Source organism: Lagopus leucura, unplaced genomic scaffold (genome assembly GCF_019238085.1).
Source record: "Lagopus leucura isolate 7727_CA_CO unplaced genomic scaffold, USGS_WTPT01 Super-Scaffold_73, whole genome shotgun sequence".
Lineage (NCBI taxonomy): Eukaryota > Metazoa > Chordata > Aves > Galliformes > Phasianidae > Lagopus > Lagopus leucura.
In genome coordinates, this window is record NW_024962252.1 from 21084248 (window position 1) to 21101996 (window position 17749).

General features: G+C 36.8%; 1 protein-coding gene across 5 annotated transcripts in view; it reads left to right on the forward strand.

Annotated features, from left to right (window-relative positions):
* ADGRB3 (adhesion G protein-coupled receptor B3) overlaps window positions 1-17749 on the forward strand; it is a 449865-nt gene that overhangs the window by 417828 nt on the left and 14288 nt on the right. For all 5 annotated transcript variants that reach the window (XM_042894113.1, XM_042894107.1, XM_042894121.1 and 2 more), the window contains 3 exons: window positions 1229-1324; window positions 2700-2739; window positions 7492-8135. In XM_042894113.1, the coding sequence (XP_042750047.1) occupies window positions 1229-1324; window positions 2700-2739; window positions 7492-8135 (780 nt within the window). The remainder of the gene's footprint in view (window positions 1-1228; window positions 1325-2699; window positions 2740-7491; window positions 8136-17749) is intronic.

Genomic DNA, 17749 nt, shown 5'->3' on the forward strand with positions numbered 1-17749 from the left:
CATGAGATTTGAGATGAGATTCAGCATGCTTTAGAAGATAAGATTTTTGGGTTTTTGTCCAACCACTGCGCCAGTGCTTATCCAAGAGCATGGATTCTGGAGTGCAACTTGACTTGATATAGTGAGAGAAGATCTGGATTAAATTTGCAACAATTGCATGACAAATTGAATTAATGTCAAACATATGCAAAACCACAGTAAGTGTAGTGCCTAAAATCAGAATCCAAGTCACAATACAGACCCGACACACTCTACATTACCACACGTGGGAAGTCTTGGTGTTTTTAAATCAGTCCAAAACAGAACCTTGCTTTATTCTTCTTTCTAGTCTGTATTAGTCTTTCTTCATCTGTATCAGTTACTGTAGAGCACACTTACTCATTTAAGGATTAAGTACTTTAAAATAATGCTACCTAATAACAAAAATAAATCTTTTCTTCTTTGATTCATTTTTTCCTTTTTATGAAAGCTTATAAACAGTTTGCAGTAGAATACAGTGTACTAAAAGGGGATGTCTTTTCATCAGCAACAATTATTGAATTATCCTCTTCTGCTATTCACAAAATATCCATGAGTAGGATTTGATTTTCTACCATTTAATTATTCTGAATTAGACATCAAGCAAATTCTACAGATAATAAATGAAATGTAGATTTTTCTAGACATTCCATTCAGAGTATTTCTGTATTCAAAGAATAAGTGATACTAGTTTGTCTTGACTGGAAGTCACCCAAGAAAGTTCCTGTTTTCCAAGTCACATCTTGCCAACTGTTTGCTAACATGGATACTTGTATTTATGAAATCAAAATTCAAGTATTCATATTTAGATTTTATTTCTGTCTTGGAATACATCTGAGGATATGTAAAGAAATGGAACAAAATTGGTTTTGCATTCAAAAAAGTATTCTCTGTATACTTTTAAACTGTTGATAAAAATATTCCTTTCCGTTCCCAAAGTTGTTTTGCTGTCCCTATTGTGTTATGTGTGAGAATTCAGCAAAATATATTTGCTTTCAACTGCCAGAAAACAGGAACTGCATTTTTTTTTAAACGTGTCTCTTTGCTGAATCACATATTTCTAACAAAAGTATTGTATAATAATATTTTCTTAGACATGCACTCTGCTCAAAACAAAAAAGTATTCTCTGTGAAAAGATATTTCCTCAAATGTGCTTGTGCAGAGTACATGTTGTTTCACAGGAATCAGTATAAGTTATTGTTTTCACAGGTTCAAGATGCATTCAGATGTCGACTAAGAAATTGCCAGGATCCAATCAATGCAGATTCTTCAAGTTCTTTTCCTAATGGACATGCTCAAATCATGGTTAGCTTTTATTTTTATCATTGATTACTAAATTAGTTTTCTTAGCCAAAAGAAAAGAACTTGTATTACTGTACATGGGATGCACACACAGCTGGAATTTTAACACCATCTTTGAGCATTAGTCAGTTTAGGTCGTTACCTCCTTGCTTAAACCTCTTAACAAGTTTTAAATTGCTGGTGTGATCATTCTGCTGAGCACAATGCATCAGTATCCTCCACCACTTTTCATGATGACATAAGATTTTTACATACAAGAAGGAAAAAAATAATCTAATTACATACAATGATTTTTTTCTACCACTGGTGTAAAGAGCACTGATGCATCTGGGAGTCTTTCCTTCACAAATTCTTGAAAAATGTTCTTCTCAAAATTAATTCAAACAAGGAGTAAGTGCTAGAGATCCCTAAAGGGAAATCTGTCTAGTGACTTGGATTATCAAGATAGTGAATGGATTATTATGACAATTTGGATTTACTGATATTGTTATTTAGTATGTTATATATCTGCCCTTTCATTTTCAATGACTGCCTTTGATTGTAATGGATGAAGATAGGATCATGCTCTAAAATGTGCATTCAGTTGCCCTTAAAAAAGTGGTGAATTAAAAAAGAATTTTTCCTTTGGACTTCAAAAGCAAGAAGGAGGTCAGTTTTGTTAGTTTGTTAATTATTATTTAATAAATTTTCATGGAAATTTTAAAAATTTTCCAAAATTACCTGAAATCTATACCAGGATAAATAGTTTTGGTTAGCTGGAAAAATTGTGTTTAGATTTTCAACTGTTACTGATCGTTTGTACTGCTTACAATATGATTTTACTCATTGAAATAAATTATGTTTGTTTTCAAGGAATACAAAGTTTACTTTATTGCATTAGTAGCCAGGATGGGCATAATGCTGTATAACAAATAAACACTCCATAATAAATTAATGAAGTTTCAGACAGGGTGGACTAATTGGATTACAGTTATTCACAGTAATTTGTATTGCAGACTGTTTTCTTTTTTTCTGTTTATAACATAACTATGAAAAGCTTCCTTAGAGATGATCCTTCCAAGAGATGTAGTTACTCTTCCATATTTATTTTAAAAATACACTGTATAATTTTATTAAAGTTATATACTCTACCTCCACCTATTTTATTTTATTTTTTCTGGTCAGGCAAGCATACTTTGAAAACCACCCAGTTATACTTTAGGAAACTTTGTAAAGCTCTGCTGTTGTAAAACAATATACTTCACCTTCTCAGCAACAAGAAACCACTTTTAACAGACTATGACTCTGTAAGTAGGATGTTTTGGAAGCGCTAGTGGGCAAAAAGGTATTGTGGTTTTGTTTTCAATTAATAACTGTTGTTCATTGTTTCTTGTTGCAGACTGATTTTGAAAAGGATGTGGACATTGCTTGTCGGTCAGGTAAGAAAATTGAAAGAGTATTTAGCTAACAAAAATGATTATTTTACTAGTTCCTTCTGAAGTAGACGTAAAATACCATGTGTTAACTGTTTCCAACATAGATTTACAAATGTTAATAAAAAGAATTAATGGCACTATATGAATATATAACCTATGTATAAGTTAATTAATATATAACCTGTGTATGTGAGGGATGCATGGGTAGGTGTTAGTTTTAAAAAGGCTGTTTTTTAGGGCTCTAAGTGAGTCCAACAGTCGTTTAAGGAACAGGATGTCAGGAAAATAAAATAGGATTCTATTTTCTTTATTAGACATTTCGGTAGTGTGTTTTTCAACTTGTCAACTTTGCCTGTCTCTACATATAAAAAATAATACATTTTAAGCAATTTCTTTTTTATTATTTCCTTTTTCCTACCTTTCTTAAGTAAAGCACAGTGAAAAACAATCCTCCAAACGCTATAGAAATTTTTAGTTCTTGGAGATTATCCCAAAAGGGAGTTTTTCCTAAGGAGGTAAGTTTACCTAGACAACCTTATTTTCAGTGAAGAGAGAAAAAGAGAGAGGGTGACTTCTCTGCAGAGTGAGTCAGGGCAGGAGATGCAGGACTTAGCTGTCCTGTGTCACCCACCTAAAGTCTGTCTTTGCTGTCTGTATGGCAAGGCAAGAGGGTTGATCTCATTAAGGTGGAGTTTCAGTTTCCATTCATACAGCTTTAAAAGACTGCCAGCTCTGTTTATTTCAATACAATAATTGTTCACTGTATATATTAGATTTAATATGCACATGTATTTTGAAGGGACTGCATAATCCACTGTAACACAAATGCATGTCTGTTACCATGTAATGCAGAGAAAAATCCAGCTTTAATCTACATTGCTCCCACTTCTTACCTTTTTCCACCATAGCTCTGCTGTGCAGCCAGCCTCAGGGAAATAGATTTTGAATAAATTTGTGAACTGGTTTCACTAGTTAAAAAATTAAGTTCACTTCCTTTTAATGAAAAATTAATAGGTCACTGCTTGAAGTGTCTGGCTGGGAACAATGCAGCAGCCATGCTGCACTGAAGAAAATGGATTGGGATGACAGGGTGTGTGAGTTGTAAATTGTCACAGAATCAGATATTTGTGTACTGTTGTTTACAGGCAAATTGTTCCTTACGTAATTGAAAAATCTGCACCAGTTCTTTGTGAGGTAGAAGTGGGTTGCTTTATGAGCTGCTTGCTTCGGAACATGGCAATGAACTATCAAGCACTGTAGGATCTGGGTCATTAGAGCCCTCAGGCTACCAAAAGTGATGTGAATGTAACACCTGAGATACTTCCAGTCATCTTACTGTCTCAGCCCATGAGACAGATTTTATTGCACAAGCTGGTATTGATCTGAGTTAAAATACTGTTTTAAATCAGGACAAGTAAATCCTTGCACACAATTGGAACGAGCTCAGTAACTGGATACTTCTAAAATTTTTCATTCTTACTACCTAAACTTTTTCTTTCATTACAAATCTTGAACTCTAAATGTGTATTTAATTGTAAGACAAATGATTGTGATGAATACTGTGCTTTTGAATGAATCATTTATTGCTACTGAAAATTTTGTATTTTGTTCTGGAATTAATAACATTCAGATGTAAAACTTACTCTAAGAAAAAATTGTTGGATGTTGCTATTTTTACCATGCTTTTTCCATGAAGGATTACACCAAAAGTGGGTTATGAATGGCTTATAACATATGTTTATTTGGGAATAAATCCTTTACTGTGAAGGTGGTGAGACACTGGGACTGGTTGCCCAGCAAGTTTGTGGATGTTCCCTCCCTAGAAGCATCCACAGAATCACAGAATGTCCAGGGTTGGAAGGGACCTCAAGGATCATGAATCTTCAACCCCCCTGCCACAGGCAGAGCAACCAACCTCCACATTCAACACTAGACCAGGCTGCCCAGGGCCCCATCCACCCTGGCCTTCAACATCTCCAGGGACGGGGCATCCACAACCTCTCTGGGCAGCCTGTTCCAGCACCTCACCACTCTCTCTGTAAAGAATTTCCCCTTGACATCCAACCTAAATCTCCCCTCCCTCAACTTAAAACCATTTCCCCTTGTCCTGCAATTGTCAACCCTTTCAAAGGGTTGATTCCTCTCCTGTTTGTAGGCTCCCTTTAGGTACCAAAAGGCTGCAATGAGGTCACCCCGCAGCCTTCTTTTCTCCAGGCTGAACGAGCCCAGCTCCCTCAGCCTGTCTATGTGGTGGAGGTGCTCCAGTCCCCTGATCACCTCTGTGGCTCTCCTCTGAACGCTCTCCGACAGATCTCTGTCTTTCTTGTACTGGGGGCTCCACACTTGGACGCAGTACTCCAGATGGGACCTCACAAGAGCAGAGTAGAAGGGGACAATCAGGGGCTCCCTGTCCCTGCTGGCCACCCCTCTTCTGACGGAGCTCAGGATCCCATTTGCTTTCCGAGTTGCAAGAGCACACTGCTGGCTCATGTTAAGCTTTTCATCTATCAGGACCCTCAGGTCCTTCTCCACAGGGCTGCTCTCAAGGACCGCTCCTTCCAGTCTGAATGGATGCCTGGGATTCCTCTGGACTAAGTGCAAAACTCTGCACTTTGCTGTGTTGAACCTCAGCAGGTTCACCCAAGCCCACCTTTCTAGCATGTTGAGGTCCCTCTGAATGGCATCCCTTCCTTCCACCATGTCAACCACACCACTCAGCTTGGTGCCATCAGCAAGCTTGCTGAGCGTGCACTCGATTCCGTCATCGATGTCATTGATAAAGATGTTAAAGAACACCAGTTCCAAAACAGACCGCTGGGGGACACTACTCATTACAGGCCTTGACCTGGACATAGAACCCTTGATGACGTAGAACCCTCTGTCTGCAGCCTATCCATCGAGTGGTCCAGCCATCAAATCCACATCCCTCCAATTTGGAAATAAGGATGTGGTGGGGGACCATGTCAAAAGCCTTGCTCAAGTCCAGGTAAATGACATCAATTGCTTTTCCCTTGTCCACCAATGCCATCACTCCATCATAGAAGGTCACCAGATAGGGTAAGCATGACCTTCCTCTGGTGAAGCCGTGCTGGCTGTCTCAGATCACACACTCATTCCTCACGTGATCAAGCATGTCATTCAGGAGGAGCTGTTCCATGATCTTCTCAGGCACAGAGGTGAGACTCACTGGCCTGTAGTTCCCCAGGTCCTCCTTGCTCCCTTTCTTGTAAATGGCAGTGACGTGACCCTTCCTCCAGTCATCTGGGACCTCACCTGACAGCCACAACTAATAATAGCTACTAATAATAGAGAGCAGCTCAGCAACCACCTCAGCCAGCTCCTTCAGAACCCTGGGATGCACGCCATCCGGCCCCATAGACTTGTACACATTCAGTCTTACGAGGCAGTCACAGACTTGCTCTGCCCTCACAGTGGGGGGAGATTTACCACCCCAGTCCCCACCTAGAGGTTTAGGGATGCAGGGCTCAAGGATGTGAGAAATACCGGAATTGTGGCCAGCAGTGAAGATCGAGGCAAAGAACTCATTCAGTACCTCAGCCTTCTTTTCGTCCGTTGAAGTAAGTTCTCCTTTCACATTTACCAAAGGAGGTACACTTGCTTTGGCCTTTCTCTTCTGGCCAATGCACCTGTAGAATGTCTTCCTATTTTTTTCATGTCCCTCAGCAAGTTCAGTTCTGCCTGTGCCTTGGCCTTCCTGATCCCACGTCTGCAAGTCCGGACGGCACCCCTGTATTCTTCCCAGTTGACACATCCTTGTTTCCAGAGCTTGTACACACTTTTCTTTGCCCTCAGCATGTCAAGCAGGTCCTTGCCAAGCCATGCCAGTTTCCTACCTCCTCTGCCTGCATTCTTATTCAGAGGGACAGGGAGCTGTTGTGTTATCAGGAAGGCATCCTTGAAGAATAGCCAGCTCTCCTCAACATCTTTGTTTTTAGAAGAAACATCCCAGGAGATCTTGGCCAACAATCCAGTCCATTCAAGGCCAGGCTGGATGGGGCTTTGAGGAACCTGGTCTAGTGGGTGGTGTTCCTGCCTATAGCAGGAGATTGGAACTAGATGATCTTAAAAGTCATTTCCAAACCAAACCATTCAATGATTCTATGATTCTATGATTCTATTTGTAACCTTTTCAGATGTGGCAAATTATGTCTTTCTGATAGCAATGGATTTTCTTCCTAATGCAGTTAATTTTTTCCCACTTTTATTTTAAAAATCATTGAACAGAGAAAAGCATTAGGAAAAAAAAATCAGTGGAAAAGAACATTTAGGAGCTCAGGAATACATGTCCACAGTTATAACCTTACAATAGATCATTATGACATATTGACAAAATTATTCTGTCTTACAGTCTATTTGACATTTTCCAAGAGGTTATGTGGAGTTAATAATGGCAATACAGAAATCATAGTGTTTTTTTTTTTTTTTTAAAAAAAAAAAAAAAACCTTAATTTAGTTCCACATGGAGAACTTGCTTAAGCTGCAAATCACCTAAGATATACGCAAGGAATCGGGAAGAAAGAAAGGGATGGTTTTCTTTTATTTAAATGATTGAGGCTCAGAGTATATATGAGTTCATAAAAACCCTTTCTAAGGCAGTTTTTATAAAATAAAATTTATAATATACAAAAAAGTAAGAAGATGCAATGCTAAAGGACATTATATAATGCTACAAGCAGAAGTAGTGTTTGACAGACATGGTTTCATGGTGTAAGAAGTCTGTTCTCTGACCCACAGTTCTGCATAAAGACATCGGACCTTGCAGAGCAGCTACTATAACAGGAACTCTTTCTAGAATTTCACTAAACGATGAAGAAGAAGAAAAGGGACCAAACCCTGAAGGAATGAGCTATTCTACCTTGCCTGGAAACATCATCTCAAAAGTCATCATCCAGCAACCAGCAGGTCTTCACATGCCTATGAGTATGAGTGAACTGGCAAATCAATGCTTGAAAAAAGACAACAGTGAGTTGCGGAGGACTGTGTATTTATGCACTGATGATAATTTGCGAGGTGCAGATATGGACATAGTCCATCCTCAAGAACGGATGATAGAAAGCGACTACATCGTCATGCCCAGAAGCTCAGTAAATACCCAGCCATCACTGAAAGATGAGAGCAAAATCAATATAGGCATGGATACACTGCCTCATGAAAGGCTATTGCACTACAAAGTTAATCCAGAATTCAATATGAATCCTTCTGTAATGGACCAATTTAATATCAATTTAGACCAGCATCTTCCCACCCAAGAACATATGCAGAGTTTGCCATTTGAGCCCCGCACAGCAGTAAAGAATTTCATTGCCTCAGAGCTGGATGACAATGCGGGATTATCAAGAAGTGAAACTGGATCCACAATATCAATGAGCTCTCTAGAGGTCAGTCACACAATCAAATTGTATATTCTGTTGTTCTAGTCATAAGGTAAGACAAAATATTGTGGCTTATTTCTAAGGAGTCTAAGCTAAGGCTTTAATTCAGACTAAATTATTGTTTGGAATAATGCGTTGCTGTACGTATTTCTCTTGCTATCGTAAGTGTTTATATCTAGAAAACAAGATTAAAGTTTCAGAGCCAGTCTGTATGAATCTGTACAATTCTGGAGATTTAGCATTCTACACAACTGCTAAGGATTTCACGACCTACCAGGTGAATACTATGTTGCTACGAGAATAAGGCTCCTGGAATACATAAATGACAACCTGCAAGCACATGTAATTCAAAATATTTGCCATTTTACCAGTGAAAATTGTATCTCACTCAGATATGGTAGGTCTGATTCTGCTTTCATTAGTGTAAGTATTGGATTCTTCCATCCCTTAGTTCACTATTTAGAGATTTACGTTATATGTGTGTTTGAATGGTCGCATGTGCAGATGACATGTGCAGTAAGTAGAGGGAGACTTCTTGCAGTGTATCCCAGATGCCACTCAGATTGTAAAAATGAACTGAAAAGCCTTTACCGAAAGAGGTTGCAGTCATTACTACCATCTTTCTGCAGAACTTAAAGTACAAAAGTAACTGAAGAATTAAGTGTCAGATATTGTAATTCCTGCTGAGTCTTTACTTGTGTAAAACCACCAGTGAAGTGTTGACTTCACACATGGTCCCCTTTAAGAATTTTAAGTCTGTTTCACCAGCAGTTCAAATGTTATGAAATAGAGCATTTGGTAGATATGAAAAAGACATATGAGAAAAATGTGATATTTACTCACTGTCAGAATTAAAAAAAAAAAAAAAAAAAAAAAAAAAAGCTACTGTATATGCAGACTTTAAGCCATTAACTACTATTTTATGACATTTGGAGCTATCTGTGCAAAGATTTTACCTGATTTTTTAATTGTTAGATATAAAGCTGTACCCTGGACTTCATAGAATAGGAGATGCCTGTAGATATTTCTTTGAAAATGGAGTTTAATGTGCTTATCAACTGCAGAATTTGGGCAGAAGATCAGAACTTAGTCTCTTTTCAAGAAATGCCTTTGCAAGCATTGACTATGAAATGTTTCCCATGTTGTTTTTATTGTCAGTGTGCTATCATAAGTTTTTGCAAGACATAATATAACTGAAAACAAATAATTGCAAAATGAAATACGGAGCTTTTCAAGTAAGCAAACTGTGTCCACTTTTTATTTGCTCTTTTGAAGTGTATAAGTTTGTATAGTTTTGAGACAAATTTTTGAAAGAATTTCTAAAAAATTACTTCAGTACTTCCCCATTCAGTGTATTGACAGGCTCTTTCAAGGCAAGTTTGCATAATTAATGTTATTACTCTCAGTTCAGCTATATTACTTAATAGATCTTATATGGTGCACAAGAGTTCTGCAATTCAGTGCAACATACAAACAGAATAGCTAAAGCCATCTTCCAGTAGTATCACCTTCTCCATATCTACAAGACCCTCTTTCCAGTACCTTTAGTCAGATACAGAAGCTCATAAACAACCTGGTTAAGATTAGACATATGGGTGAGATGCCAAGGGAAAGATTCTAATTCCTTGAGAAGATACACATATCTGGCACTGTATTGTCCTCCCCACCTGTGGTCAAAAGTGCTCTTTTCTGATGGTTCTTTCTTTCTATTGGTGATAAAGGCAACCTAAGACATTGCTTTTTTAGAGTTAATTTTTAGATTGTATTTGTATCACATCTTAAGCTTCCTTCTAAGATGTGGCATAGATAGCAAATCTCTTAATGCTTTCTGCGTGATCTCTCCACTATGTGTCATTAGTAATTTCCCAGAGCTTTCTCTTGAATTACCATACAACTATTCTTTTTATCATGTAGTTATATAGAGCAGCTACCACTTACTATGTCAGTAAAATGCCCATAGGCAGCTGTGACCGGTGTTACCATAATTCTTCACATTTTTTTCTTTTTAATTTAAAGTCAGTAATTACTAAAAATGTAACAATGACAGTAGTTTATGCAGTGATTACAGAAGTATTTATCATCTTACCAGAATGGCTTAGATGTAGTTTGACCCATTTCCAGCCAAGAGCCAGCCCAGTATCTGATTTCAGCAATGTAATTATGAATTCACAAACACCCCAAAACTCAGAAGTACTGTAGGCATAACTGTTTGAAACTGGAGACTGTGTAAAAATGCAGTGTATGGAAGTCCCATCACTTTATGGCAGGTACTAGTCTTTATGGCTATAAAACTAAGCCAGCAGAATTAGAGGACAATTTGGAAAACATAAGCCCTAAGAATTTTCAAATCATAAAATCATTTATTTTAAATTTCATGTCCATTTTAGCGCTGAAGCACTAGAGTATTGTGCTGCAATGAGTTAACAATACATTTGCAATGTTTAGATTTTTTTTTCTTTTTTAATTTGGCTTTTTTAGTGCATTTATGCTTGTGAGTTTGTGAAGCCAATCATTTTCTGTATTTCACATATCCCAAGAGATGATGAGCCCTTAGAATAATGTGTGTTTATTCAAGAAATTTAAAACCGTATAAACAACCAAAAAATCAAAATTATTGAATGCAAAAGCTGAAATGTAAGATCTGCATTTGTTCTCTTTTATTTAGATTTTATGTTCATTATGATCATTGGAAATGGATGTTTTGAAACAGACCTACAGTAGGAGCACTACAATGTAATGTTTTGACTTTTAACTCTGCAGGGTAGATCCATCATGCCTACTATGCATCTAAACTCAGGCATTTTCCTTCTGATCTGCAATGGAGCTTTCCACATCAGGCTCCTCTTTAGTGTCAGTAGAGACAAACAGACGCTTCTAGGCCACTTTCAGACATCTGTTCCAGGATGAAGTAAATTGCATGCCCTCAGTGCAGCTTTCTGTCTAGGGATTCCACAGAGAGGACAAAATTAGTTGGTCAGACATAAACACCAAGAAGGTTCTGTTCTAAATTTAGTTAGATTAATCCTACAGTATGTCACAAACTTTCTCTTGGTTTTTACATTTACATACTGTTTTTCAAAAGATAATGCTTAATTAAGAACAATCAAATGTTATATTATATACGGAAAAATTTCAACTCTTAAAAGATTGTTGGGGAATGCTATAGTATTTGCATAAATACATTGCCCAGGTAAATATAAACTTAAGGATATGCAGATTGCTAGTGAGCAAGTCAGTGTTTTTTTATTTTATTTGGTATGTACCCAACAGTACTCATGCAATTATAGGCACAGGCAGGCATGTTGGTACATCACTGATTTTCTGAGCAGGAGTAACTGAACATCTGGTTAATCTCCTGCACAACCCTTATATGCATGGATTAAAATTGGCTTTGCTACCTTGGCATCAAAGTGGCTTGTAGTGTGCTCCTTCAGTTCAAAGTGTTTTCATTTTAATGAAGAAAGCACTCTCAATGCACTCTTTTGGAATGCTTTTTGTTTTGAAGTTGTATACTCAGTGCTGTATCATTAAAATGAAATGAAGTTGTACAATCCCAGCCACTCGAATGCAAGAAAAGGATAGAAGCTTTAAATGCAGAGGAAGAAGTTGATTTGTTCAACATACCTCCAGGAAAAGTAGTTCTTTTCCTATTATGGAAAAAAATACAAGAGGAATTAGGTCACCTGCTGCCTGACTATGTGAGGAGACTTGTATTGGTAGGTTTGTGGGACAGGAATGACGGGTTCTTTCTAGAAAATGTTAATGTAGGGTCACTTTATGCCCAAATGGAAAATTCCTGAAAGAAGACAAAGAGCTATTATCAAAAGAAGGGTTTATGAAGATAGATAATAGAAGCATTTATTAAATAGAAGGAAAGAGCATCAACTTCGTAAGAGCAGAAAGGAAATAGCTTCACAAATTATGAGTGGATTTTTCTTCCCAATTTCATATTTTCCTTGCTAGTTTTTCTGTCTCGGTTTATGCTAGGTGATCTTTACTTGGGGAAAAACATCAATCCCCTGAATAGAACATGTGACCAAAGTAATTGTTCTTTACTCACTCATAACGGCTCTTAATACATTCAAAGAAAGTCATCTCCAGAGCCTTTTGACTAAATCACTGATGTGGGACTTTAGGAAGCAAATACAGAAATAAAAGAAAATGAAAAGATACATTAAGGGTAGTGAGTGCAAAAAATATATATAGAAGTAATGATAGAGAGAAGAGAAAGAAAGACATGTTCCCCCTCCCTCCCTCCCTCCCCCCCCAGCCCCACCCAAAAAAAAAGAAAAGAGAGAGAAAGAGAGAGAGAAAAGCAGACAGAAATGGAGAGTCAAGTTAAAAAACAAAAACAAACAAAACAAAACAAAACAAAAAAACAGTTTTTTTTTGTGAGGGAAGAAGAAATATACAGAAAAAAGCAGTCGATCTTGTCAATAAAGTGCTAGAGTGGAATAAAAGCAGAATAGTGTGAAGTCATTTTGATTTATGATATGAAAAGTGAAAAAGAAATGAAGTGAATTAAAAAAGAGAGAGAACAAAAATAGAGAGACAAGCACTACAGGAACTTCCCCTTCATCATGTTTCCACATTGCATTTGTTTTCAGGCTTTCTCTATCTCAGATTTATCTTCCTTCCATTCCTCATTTCTTTCTTCAGTAAGCTGTGAAGACAGCTCTTGCAACTTTGTGACTCTCAGTGAAATGAATTCTAGACCTATAACAGACCACTCTTTCTTTTGGTTGAAGGACAAGGTTTCAAATTCCTCTGACTTCATATTCTTGCACTGTTGGACAAGAATGGGGGTAGAATCAAACAGAGGTGATTTTAGTAACTGAAGATGTAGAGATCAGAAATTTTAATCAGCGTTACAGACTGCATTGCCTATTTCATATTTTGTATTACAGATAGCTATCTTAACTACAAATTATCCTTAGGAAACATATTGTCAATTGCTTGTCCATTAAATAAATGCTACACTTGCTCCAGTGACATTCAGAAACAAAAAACGACTATTTTTGCTCTACTGAGTAAATACGTAAGTCAATTATCCTATAAAAATGGAGCAGAAAACCAGAAAAAAATGCTGGAAGTTTTAATACAGGATCTCTGAAGAAATGTTTGTGCTATGCTGAAATTTGCTTGTAGATTTTCTCAACTTAAAACCTGCACATCAAAGAGCTCATCTACTTTTTTCTTTTATATCTAGCTCATATTGTAAACTAATAGCCAATGTAATCTTCTTTTCAGAAACTAAGCTTTTTGCTTCAGTTAAATACACACAAAAGATATTTTAAATCAAAACTCACATTGCACTTCAATATCTCTAAGGGCCAAAAGAGATTCTCCTTTAATTTTGTTCAGTGAAAAAATCTTCCCCAGGCTAAGATCTTGTATGTCAAACCTAATCTCAGAATGAATTATAAACTGCTGATAATAAGGCTTTATATTAATGGAAGCATGGTTATAACCCGCCCTTCTAATATTCTATCTCTGGTTTCAATTATACTTTGCACAACATAATATATTTTGAGGAGTATCTCATGTAATTAATCAGGTAGTGGTGTAATGCAGACTAGAGTAAGGAGAAAACCAGGCATTTGCCATTTTACAGAGATGGAGAGGGATTTTATTAGTCTGTTAGAGAGAGCAGCTCCTTCCTGGTGCCAGCATATTAGTGCATGCTGCTGTATGGAAATTATTCTTCGCTGTTCTATTTTTGTCCCCCAGTGAGCAGAGTTTAAAGTTGCTATGGAATTACACAGAAAAGCTGTACATGATTAGCACAAAGTAAAATTGATTTTAAATAAATTACAACTGCAGACCTCTTTTTACAGAATTTCACTTTGGTCTTGGCATGAAAGGTTTGGTAGTTTGGGTTTTTTTTTTTTTTCGTTTTTTTTTTTTTTTTCTGTAATGTGTATTTTATCAATCAGGATCAAAGAGCTGTAGAAATTAGAAATGGAAAAGATCTTGCCAGGTTATCTCCTTTATCAGTGCAAGAACATTTTCTACAGCATATTTGTGTAATGCATAGTCCAATTTCACTTTCAAGACTTTTCAAGACAGTGAATGTTTCCCAGCTATTTATTTCAGCAGATCATTTCACAGTCATATAAAATGTCTTTATTCCTAGTAATATCTTTAAAATTTCCTCTCTTTTTTTTTCTGGATTACAAATTTTCTTATTTTTCTCATACTGGGTTTGTTTAACAGTATTTATATCCTTCTAAGGTTTCTTACAAAGTTTCCGTGTTTGCTTTTTCCAGAGGCAATGTTTAAATCAGCTGTATGACTCTTTTATCCTTTTCTCTTGATCCAGTGTTTTTAACCCTCTAAAATGACATTTTGCTGCTCTCTGAATTTTTTTTTCCCAGCTTGTAGGCATGATGGACACAGTGGGCACAAACTGGAGCACAAGAGGTTCTGTCTAAATACCAGGAAGCATTTCTGTGCTGTGTGGATGATGGAGCACTGGCACAGGCTGCTCAGAGAGGCTGTGGTGTCTCCTTCTTGGAGATCTTCAAAAGCCTCCTGGATGTGGTCCTGGCCCCCCCTGCTGTGGGTGTCCCTGCTGGAGCAGGGCTTGGGCCAAGTGGACACAGAGATCTCTGTCAACTCCTACCACTCTGTGGTTATGTGGTGATTTTGCTTCTGAGAATTCAGAGCATTAATGCAGATTTCTCAGTGGGGCTGTTTAAAAAGGCTGTACACATCCCCACCCATTTAAATGAAGACCTTAGTGGTTCTTTGTAGCTTTTTTTTTGGAACTCAGCATGAATATCCAGTTCACTTCTTACCCATGAATTTCAGCCTTTTCAAAATTATCTCAGATAATTCCCTTGCTGCTGAATAATTGCATGTAGCTTCAGCTTTTTAGGCAGTCCCTTTACTAGCTACCCTTTTCAGTTCTCTGGTGTTAAAGTATTTAGGTTTGGAAAATAAATGACTGAGTAGAAAATGGGGAACAATTATTTATATTTCCCATGATTTAAAGAAGAGGAGCTTCAAATGAAATGACAAAGAGGTAAACAACATTGTCTTTGTCACATTATGCATATTTAAATTGAGGAGCTCACTATCTAAATATATTTTGGATACTACAAAACATTCATTGTGAATGAATACAGAACATGATTGGACAGATGGAACAGTATAAAAAAGTGCTAGTAAGTTCAATAAAGTAAGCTCCTCCCAAAGATCATCCTAAATTACATTTGAAGAAGTAAGGTGGAGCTGCAACAAAAATAGCTCTTAATACTCACATTTTCCTATGTCATTCCTTAAGTATCACTGCATAACTTGGGAAAATTCAAAACACTGAGATGAACCTTTGCAGTCATTTATTAGTCATGTACTACTTTCATTAATGCTCAACTGGGTCTCCAACTGATGCTTGGAAAAAGAATCAGCTTCCAGTCTGATTTTAATATTGGCTGAAATCTGTCTTAATTTTGCAGGCTGGTAAAGCAGTCTTTTGAAAAGAAACACACTGATGTGATCAGTTCAGCAGATCATTTGACAGAAGAGGTTTTTTTTCCCCTTACTCTTTCATTCAGCTTTGGCTTTAGTTAATTTAAATTGTTAGAACAGGCCAGATGGTTGACTAGATTCAGAAAGAATTTAGGTGTCTGTGAAAAACCTTGTTTTTTAGCCAAAGAGCCACAGCAATTAAACTTTAAGATAGATGTAAGTATATATACGTATGTATATACATAGTGATTGCATACAGTGCGTGTGTATGTGTATATACGTATAATCACAATTAAAGTGTTGATTTGTACACTTTAGATGTGTTGTACATCATGCAGAATAGTTTAGGAAAAGGACCGCAGGGAAATGGCTCCACCCTTACAAGCGAAGGTACCTAGTGCATGCATCTGAATATATTCCCACTCTCAACCGTAACACTTCAGTACAATGAGGTGATAGCCAGGAGGGCCTCATACTGTACTTACTGTCACTGACAGTATTGCAAATGACTTTCAGTGGTCTGGCATCACATTCATAACCAGTGATTTCTGTGTTTCAGACGTTCACAGATCTTTATTCTGCTGTTCTTACCTATGGCAGTTACATACCTTTTTATGTCTTAGGAGAATAGGCTTTGACAGAATCTGTGATATATTTCACTGTATGCAGCCATGGAAAAGAAAAGTAATGTACAAACATAGAACAGATGTTTTTTACCATACATATTTAAATTAAATTTTACTCATGATAGATTTGCATTGGTCACTCACTGAGATGAACCTATATTATTATTTGTTAGATCATAACTGGTGTGATCTAAGGGCACAATTGAAGTAGTGACATCTTTCTGGCAATAGTGTAGTTAAATATGTCACAGACAGTTAGATGTGTGTTTTTACCATGTAGACAGTGATAGATTTGTGTGGATGCAAAAGCTAATAATTCAACCATGCCACAAATATGCACTGTGGTCAAACAGACCTAAGGCAAAATACAAATGTTCCAGTTTTCTAAATTACATTATGTAGTAAACTACACAATTATTTCAAAGTTTTTCATGCTTTTTCTTAGGATTCTCACTCAGGCAGTTCAGTGGTATCAGATTTATTACTGAAATTTAGCTTAAATAATGGCTTTTCAAGCATTTTTCAAAGCTGCTCCACGAGAGCACCTTATCACCTGCTGTCTAAATTTCTTATTTTGAAACCACTGAGCCATTACTGTGGAAGAAGTGATCTAATTGCACCTTAAAATAGATCCTTCCTCATTAGAGATACGTAGGTTTCTTCAGGTGTTGGTTAACTGTGGAATGATGAAGGCCTGTCTCAAAGGAATGCTTGTACATAGGCTCTCTAAACATGAGTGAGAAGTAGGTACCTTTAAGAATCTGAGCTTTAGCTTTTTATAGTTTTCCTACCTCCAAAGCCATTGCTGTTTTTAAGTTTACATGCTATTTATTTGAGTTTATTTAACAGAGTTGTTTAATTTGTTTTTAAATACTCTCATAAAGTGGGTTTGGTCAATCAAGCCTTCCTAATTCATGGTAGCTTCCCAAAGATTTACTTTTCTTACTTGTTTTATAGACCATTTTTGTTAGTGTCTCTCAGCTTTTCAGACAACAGACTGTCCAATCTCTGAAGACAGTGTAGACAGTGCTACACTTGTCTTCTATTATTATGGATTGGTATAAGTCAGAATTTTACAGCGAATCCCATATAATGATACATAGTGTTGTTATAAAAGATTGAACATTTTCTGCTTTCTCCAGATAAGAACTTGTAAAACTGTTTCCTTCAAATGCAAGAAAACAAAACCACATACAAAAACCTGCATGTTTCTTAAACGAGATAAAATCAAAGTCTAATGAAGTCAGTAATATTATTATTCTGGACTTGATTGGTTTGATTTCTATCTCATTGCAGAAATTCAGCGCATTTTGAAAAGGTTTGTTCACCATTGCTTAAAGAGACTCTATAATACTACAAAAAATTAGGATTAGATCGTACCAGCAAGCACTTTTTGTTATTGGGGTACTTTACCTTTTCCTGAAGGAGAATGTCTCTTTTCTTTCCATTCACCTATTCTTGCTGCTCTTTTATTTTTTTAGCTTCTTTGCTGCTTTCCACATCTCTTGTCTATTGTGAGAC